Source organism: Osmerus eperlanus, unplaced genomic scaffold (genome assembly GCF_963692335.1).
Source record: "Osmerus eperlanus unplaced genomic scaffold, fOsmEpe2.1 SCAFFOLD_588, whole genome shotgun sequence".
NCBI classification, from domain to species: domain Eukaryota; kingdom Metazoa; phylum Chordata; class Actinopteri; order Osmeriformes; family Osmeridae; genus Osmerus; species Osmerus eperlanus.
Genome location: NW_026911354.1, coordinates 5,707 through 14,684, shown reverse-complemented (window position 1 = coordinate 14,684; position 8,978 = coordinate 5,707). Strand labels below are relative to the sequence as shown.

Here is an 8,978-nt window from a genome sequence, read left to right as displayed (position 1 = left end):
TCCTCCTCTCTGTTCTGTAACCATCCTCTCTCCTCTCTGTTCTGTAACATCCTCCCCCTCTCCTCCTCTCTGTTCTGTAACATCCTCCCTCTCTCCTCCTCCTCTCTGTTCTGTAACATCCTCCCTCTCTCCTCCTCCTCTCTGTTCTGTAACATCCTCCCTCTCTCCTCCTCCTCTCTGTTCTGTAACATCCTCCCCCTCTCTTCCCTCCTCTCTGTTCTGTAACATCCTCTCCTCTTCCTCTCTGTTCTGTAACATCCTCCCCCTCTCCTCCTCCTCTCTGTTCTGTAACATCCTCCCCCTCTCTTCCTCCTCTCTGTTCTGTAACATCCTCTCCTCTTCCTCTCTGTTCTGTAACATCCTCCCCCTCTCTTCCTCCTCTCTGTTCTGTAACATCTTCCTCCTCTCTGTTCTGTAACATCTTCCTCCTCTCTGTTCTGTAACATCCAGCTCCTCTCCTGTGTCTGGTCAGCGAGCTGCAGGTGGTACTAGGGAGACACTCTAACACCAAGAATGGACATCTTTATTAAAGGAGATTCTTAGTTTAAGTGATTCCTGATCTATGTGAAAGGTGATTTGACTTTTTCCTCCCTCTCTCCTTACCTCTGTCTCCTCCCTCCTCAGTTGCAGCCAAGTGGAGGCGGAGCCAGTGCGTCCGTAGTCCCACCCACAGACCCGGCCCCGCCGGCCCCTCCAAGCCCTCCCCCTCAGACCCCTCCCCCCCTCCTGATCCCAAGCTGCCCCCCGCCTCCTCCCCCTCCCTGCCCCCCCCTCCAGGACGCCTCCCCCGTGCTGGGCCCGGGCCTGACAGGCAGTCTCCAGGGATGCCCCAGCCTGCCAGGACCCCAGGAAGTGAGGAAGCCAGACAGGAAACAGAGGAGCGGGGCGAGGGTGTGACTGAGTAAGTGGGGTCCGTTTTGGTCTGGGTGGATGCTATTGCTAATTTTAGTGCTAATATGATGTGATGTGAGCTGGGTGGATGCTAGTGCTAATATGATGTGATGTGGATGCTAGTGCTAATATGATGTGATGTGGGCTGGGTGGATGCTAGTGCTAATATGATGTGATGTGAGCTGGGTGGATGCTAGTGCTAATATGATGTGATGTGGATGCTAGTGCTAATATGATGTGATGTGGGCTGGGTGGATGCTAGTGCTAATATGATGTGATGTGAGCTGGGTGGATGCTAGTGCTAATATGATGTGATGTGAGCTGGGTGGATGCTAGTGCTAATATGATGTGGGCTGGGTGGATGCTAGTGCTAATATGATGTGATGTGGGCTGGGTGGATGTTAGTGCTAATATGATGTGATGTGGGCTGGGTGGATGCTAATGGTAGATCCAGTCCTCTAACTTTGCTCCCTGCTCTCCTCAGGCAGGTGAAGAAGTCCACCCTGAACCCCAACGCCAAGGAGTTCAACCCCGTCAAACTCCCCATGCCTCTGGTACGCCCCGCCCCCCAGGATATATCTGATGATGCTGTTATAGTGGGGGGTTAAAACTACCATTTAACACTGTGTGTGTGTGTGTGTGTGTGTGTGTGTGTGTGTGTGTGTGTGTGCAGTCTAAGCCAAGCTCGGCCCCCACCCCTCCTAGACCGACCCCCCCCAGCCCCTCGGTAATGCTGCAGCATCCTGGAGGACAAGGCCCCATCTACAACACCCCCTACCTCTCCTACGTGTCCCAGATCCACTCAGTACAGGTACACACTGAGACAGGCCCTCACTGGAAGCTAATCCTTAATGTGCCATTGTGGCGACCTCTCACTCCTTCTCCTCCTCTCCTCTCTCCAGCCCCCACAGATGTACCAGTACATGTCTACAGTCAACCAGGGCAAATACCCCCGAGCCAAAGGTATGTGTTTTCACCTCCTCTCCTTCTCCTCTACTCCTTCTCCCCCCCCTGTAACCCTGCTTTCTGTGTTCCAGGCTCCGTGGTGGCCCAGCGCCCCGACCACGGGCCCTCGGCCCCCCCAATGCTGCAGGCTGCAGCCTCAGCCGCAGGCTCCCCCCTGGTGGCCTCCCCCTTCCAACAGCCCTACCTGCAGTACAGCCCCCAGTACAGCCAGCAGCAGCTGCTGCAGAGCATGACCCCCTACCCCGGACAGGTGAAGAGGGGGAGGGAGGGGGGGGGAGAAGAGGGGGAGGGAGGGGGGGGGGGAGAGAGGGGAGGGGGGGGAGGAGGGGGGGGAGGAGGGGGGAGGAGCTTTAATGATCTCAATCTTTCCTTCTTTCACTTACATCCTTTCTGTCTGTCTCCCTTTCCTCCCCTCCTCCCCTCCCCAGATGTACTCCATGCTGCAAGGGGGAGCCAGGATGCTGAGCCAGGGTGGGGGCCACCCCCAGACCATGGGCCCCCCAGGGGGCCCCCAGTTCCCAGTCCAGGGTGAGGGCCCCCCTGGCCCACAGCAGGGCCTCTATGGTGAGACAGATCACCTACATTCTTCAAACATTCTCTGTCTTCAGTCAGAAGCTGTTCCTTCTGCAGTAGAGGTGTCACACAGTTTAGACTCCCTAACTGGACCTCAACAGTAACAGTGGTAAAACCTGCTGGTCTGGTGGAGACCTGTACTGGTTACCTGTACTGGTTACCTGTACTGGTTACCTGTACTGGTTACCTGTACTGGTTACCTGTACTGGTTACCTGTACTGGTTACCTGTACTGGTTACCTGTACTGGTTACCTGTACTGGTTACCTGTACTTGTTACCTGTACTGGTTACCTGTACTGGTTACCTGTACTGGTTACCTGTACTGGTTACCTGTACTGGTTACCTGTACTGGTTACCTGTACTGGTTACCAGTACTGGTTACCTGTACTGGTTACCTGTACTGGTTACCTGTACTGGTTACCTGTACTGGTTACCTGTACTGGTTACCTGTACTGGTTACCTGTACTGGTTACCTGTACTGGTTACCTGTACTGGTTACCTGTACTGGTTACCTGTACTGGTTACCTGTACTGGTTACCTGTACTGGTTACCTGTACTCAGGGCTCGAAATTGGCACCCGCCAAGCGCCAATGGCATGTAGATTTTTGGGCTGGTGACTAAATTGTGTCCGATGCTCCGCCATTTGGCGAGTGAAATTGCGGAGTACAGCTCCCGACTTCCGCGCCCGTCATGGTAAAAAAAAAAAGCTTGCAACGCCAACACGAACAGTTGTGCGTGCATCTAGGTGGCAGAAAACCGGGAAGATAGCCTTTATAACAGCTAGAGAATGACACCGATAATACAAATAGTTAGATTTCAAAAGACAAAAAAGGATGGTAGCATTTAAGAGAGAAAGCAATTCCCCATTGATCTGTCACATCAGAATTTTGATTTGGGTCACGAAAGTCTTGAAATTTGAGTGAGTGCGTCGCCAGATAGACGGCATTGTCTTTACTAGGCGGCAGCCATGTCTCTTTCTTGGTCGCGTCATGTCACATGTCAAGTTCATAATTTTACAGTTCGGTCAATTCTACAACAAAAGTTTTACACCAAAAAAGTCAAGCAGGGCATTTCAACAGATATGGGAATGCTTCTTTTAGCCAGCTAGTCCGATGCAAAGAACAAACCTCATGGACAAGGACAACCCATCTCACATTGAGCAAGAGGAGTAGTAAGCCCCTGGAACCCCCTGAATTAATACATTATTTCAAAAAGTAAAATTGGTTGATTTTGTTAATCCATTCTGAGAGTGATTTACAATGATATTAAAATCATAGGTAAAGGTTGTTTATGTCAAACAATTTCAGAGTACGTCTGAAATGCCAGGTTTAATTTTGGCCGGTAAAAAATATTATTTTCTGGTAATTCTTTTCATCTACCAGCCATTTTGGCTGGTAGATGAAAAGTAAATTTCGAGCCCTGTCTGTACTGGTTACCTGTACTGGTTACCTGTACTGGTTACCTGTACTGGTTACCTGTACGGGTTACCTGTACGGGTTACCTGTACGGGTTACCTGTACGGGTTACCTGTACTGGTTACCTGTATGGGTTACCTGTACGGGTTACCTGTAAGGGTTACCTGTACGGGTTACCTGATGCATCTCTCCCTCTCCAGCCCCCCAGTCCTTCTCCCATCACAGTGGGCCGGTGCACCAGCCCCAGCCCTCCAGCACCCCCACGGGCAACCAGCCTCCCCCCCAGCACACAGCCCCCAGCCCCGGGCAGGTGAGACACACACATTTCAGTCATCTTGTCAGACTTATGAGCTCGGCATGGTTGTTGCTGACCTAACAAACCCTAATTATCTCTCTCCCCTCCCCCCCTCCTCCTCCAGAATGCCCAGTCAGGCCCCCAGCCTCAGCCTCTGTACCACTCGGGGCCCTTGACAGCCCCCAACCCCTCCAGCATGCCCCAGGGCCACACCTCCCCCCAGGCCTCCTACCCCCTGCAGGGCTACAGCCTCCACGGACACCAGGGCATCCCCCACTCATACCCCCTGGGGCAACTAGCACAGGTAGCTACCCCCTGGGGCAACTAGCACCGCTAAAGTGACACTAGGTAGTCTCCAGGGTTGGTTGTGTCGGCCGTGGTGTCCTCTGGTCGACAGGTTGTATCAGAGCTTCTTTAACTGTTTCCTGTCATGTGACACTGAGAACAGAATGGAGTTCTCCCCGGTCATCCTGATGTGCTAACTCCTCCCCTCCTGCGCTAACTCCTCCCCTTCTCCCACCCCCTCCCAGGCCCACGTACAGGGGGGCATGCCAGGCCCCCACCAGGCCCACGGCCACCCCCAGGTGGTGATGCTGCAGCCTCCTCCCCAGGGGCATGGCTCTGTGCCCCAGCACCCGCAGCAGGGCCCACACCAACACTTCTACATCCCCCAGGGTACGCTGCCACACACACACCATACACACACCATACACACACACACCATACACACACCATACACACACCATACACACACACACCATACACACACCATACACACACCATACACACACACACCATACACACACCATACACACACACACCATACACACACCATACACACACACACCATACACACACCATACACACCACACATACACACACACCATACATACACACACACCACACATACACACACCATACACACACACACCACACACACACCATACACACACCATACACACCACACATACACACACACCATACATACACACACACACCATACATACACACACACACCATACACACCACACATACACACACACCATACATACACACACACACCATACATACACACACACACCACACACACCATACATACACACACACACCATACATACACACACACACACACCATACATACACACACACACCATACATACACACACACACCACACACACCATACATACACACACACACCATACATACATACACACACCACACACACCATACATACACACACACACCACACACACCATACATACATACACACACACACCACACACACCATACATACACACACACACCACACACACCATACATACACACACACACCATACATACACACACACACCACACACACCATACATACACACACACACCATACATACACACACACACCACACACACCATACATACACACACACACCACACACACACCATACATACATACACACACCACACACACCATACATACACACACACACCACACACACCATACATACATACACACACCATACATACACACACACACCACACACACCATACATACACACACACACCATACATACACACACACACCATACATACACACACACACCACACACACCATACATACACACACACACCACACACACACCATACATACATACACACACCACACACACCATACATACACACACACACCACACACACCATACATACACACACACACACACCATACATACACACACACACCATACATACACACACACACCACACACACCATACATACACACACACACCACACACACACCATACATACATACACACACCACACACACCATACATACACACACACACCACACACACCATACATACATACACACACCATACATACACACACACACCACACACACCATACATACACACACACACCACACACACCATACATACACACACACACCACACACACCACACATACACACACACCATACATACATACACACACCACACACACACACACCACACACACCATACATACACACACACACCACACATACACACACCATACATACACACACACACCACACACACACACACCACACACACCATACATACACACACACACCACACATACACACACCATACATACACACACACACCACACATATACACACCATACATACACACACACACCACACATATACACACACCATACATACACACACACACCACACATACACACACACCATACATACACACACACACCATACATACACACACACACCACACACACCACACATACACACACCATACATACACTCACCATACATACACACACACACCACACATACACACACCATACATACACACACCATACATACACACACACACCACACATACACACACCATACATACACACACACACCACACACACCATACATACACACACACACCACACACACCATACATACACACACACACCACACACACCATACATACATACACACACCATACATACACACACACCACACACACACCATACATACACACACACACCACACACACCATACATACACACACACACCACACACACCATACATACATACACACACCATACATACACACACACCACACACACACCATACATACACACACACCACACACACACCATACATACATACACACACCATACATACACACACACCACACACACACCATACATACATACACACACCATACATACACACACACACCACACACACCATACATACATACATACACACACACCACACACACACCATACATACATACACACACCATACATACACACACACACCACACACACCATACATACATACACACACCATACATACATACACACACCATCTACATCTGACCTTGAGTAACGTGTTTGTTTGTCTCTCCAGCCATGCAGGTACAACACCCTTCCCCCTTCCATCCTCCTGGAAACTAGACCACCCCAGCCCTCCTCCCCCCAGAACAAACTACCCTACGCTGGACCACCTCCCACCCCCCGGCCATCCTGGAGGAAGAGGAGGAAGAGTTTCTGCTGCAGCTCCCTCTCTGTTCTGAGTGAGGGAAACAGAGGTGACCACGATGAAGAGCAGAAGACCACAGACCTTCATCCTTCCTCTCCTCCTCCTTCTCCCTCTTCTCTCCTCCTCCCTCTTCTCTCCTCCTCCCTCTTCTCTCCTCTCCTCCCTCTTCTCTCCTCCTCCCTCTCCTCCCTATTCTTTCCTCCCTCTTCTCTCCTCCCTATTTTCTTCTCTCCTCTCTCCTCCCTCTTCTCTCCTCCCTATTCTCTCCTCTCTCTTCTCTCCTCTCTCCTCCCTCTTCTCTCCTACTCCCTATTCTCTCCTCCTCCCTCTTCTCTTCTCTCCTCCTCCATATTCTCTCCCCCTCTTCTCCTCCCCCTCTCTCTCCCCCTCTCTGTGCAGGACAGGAGAAGCGTCTGGGGATAATGATCTCTGTGAGAAGGATTCAGACGTTGGAGGAGGAGGGACACTTTGTCTTAAACACGTCCCGCTTTGCCTCCTGTTTCTTCATGTTCCGGGAGCGAGGAGAGCTAGATCTCTGGCACAGATCAGGGAGGGGCTTTTTAAACGAAAAATTTGATCTGTTTTTGTTTTTGTTTTTTAAGCTGTGTTCAGTACTGAAACTCCCCATCCCTTCCCCACTTCTTCTCTCATAGGGAAATACAAATAATAAAAAAAAATAAAGGAAAATACAAAAAAACTATTAAAACAACAATGACCAAAAAATAAAGTTTTAAACTTAACTACAGAAACCTTTTGTTTGGCTTCATTACATTATTTATTTGACGAACAAGACACAACTGGAAGACCAACATTGGTGATTCAAAGTCAGCAGATATCGGACATCTTTCATAGAAACTCCTCCATACAGTCAACACTAGTCTAACCTTCCGTGGGAACTACGTTTACAACATTCCCAGCAGGCTAGGATACTTGCCATCATTTGTGGCATTTCAACATCATTGTCATTAAACTATAGCTTTGTGTTAGTTATATATCACTTATGTAAACCCTATCTGAAGATCTAGAGGTTGCAGGTTTGAATCCCCCTGTCTGTGTGGATCCTAAGTGAACGTGGTTCAGCTGCTGTAGTGTTCCCAGTAGGGGGTGCTACATGGCAAGACCTGCCAGAGCGCCGTCCCCCCAGGAAGCAGGTCAGTGGGTCAACTGGAGGAGGTGACCGGGTCGATGTCCTGCCCTGTGTCAGCAACACGCCACATGGAGCACTCTGATGCTGACAGGATGACGACGCCCTCTCCCCTCCTCTCTCTCCCCCTCTCTCTCTACCCTCTCTCCCCTCCTCTCTCTTTCCTCTCTCCCCTCCTCCGTCTCTCCCCTCCTCTCTCTCCCCTCTCTCTCTCCCCTCCTCTCTCTTTCCTCTCTCTCTCCCCTCCTCTGTCTCTCCCCCCCTCTCTCTCCCCTCCTCTCTCTCTACCCTCTCTCCCCTCCTCTCTCTTTCCTCTCTCCCCCCTCCTCTCTCTCTACCCTCTCTCCCCTCCTCTCTCTGTCGCCTCCTCACTCTCTCCCCTCCTCTGTCTCTCCCCCCCTCTCTCTCCCCTCCTCTCTCTCTACCCTCTCTCCCCTCCTCTCTCTCTACCCTCTCTGCCCTCCTCTCTCTTTCCTCTCTCTCTCCCCTCCTCTGTCTCTCCCCCCCTCTCTCTCCCCTCCTCTCTCTGTCGCCTCCTCACTCTCTCCCCTCCTCTGTCTCTCCCCCCCTCTCTCTCCCCTCCTCTCTCTACCCTCTCTCCCCTCCTCTCTCTGTCGCCTCCTCACTCTCTCCCCTCCTCTCAGGGGCGTAG

At 51.0% G+C, this 8,978-nt stretch overlaps 1 protein-coding gene across 1 annotated transcript; it reads left to right on the top strand.

The window, feature by feature from the left end:
• Positions 1-623: 623 nt before the first annotated feature.
• On the top strand, positions 624-7,931 carry LOC134015950 (ataxin-2-like protein; the record flags this gene model as incomplete). Its single annotated transcript, XM_062455427.1, has 10 exons — positions 624-901; positions 1,376-1,445; positions 1,565-1,702; positions 1,794-1,854; positions 1,929-2,107; positions 2,286-2,421; positions 4,046-4,155; positions 4,265-4,444; positions 4,671-4,815; positions 7,051-7,931. Coding segments are annotated over 10 exons (1,344 nt in total), but the record flags the coding sequence as incomplete, so codon positions are not given.
• Positions 7,932-8,978: the final 1,047 nt, after the last annotated feature.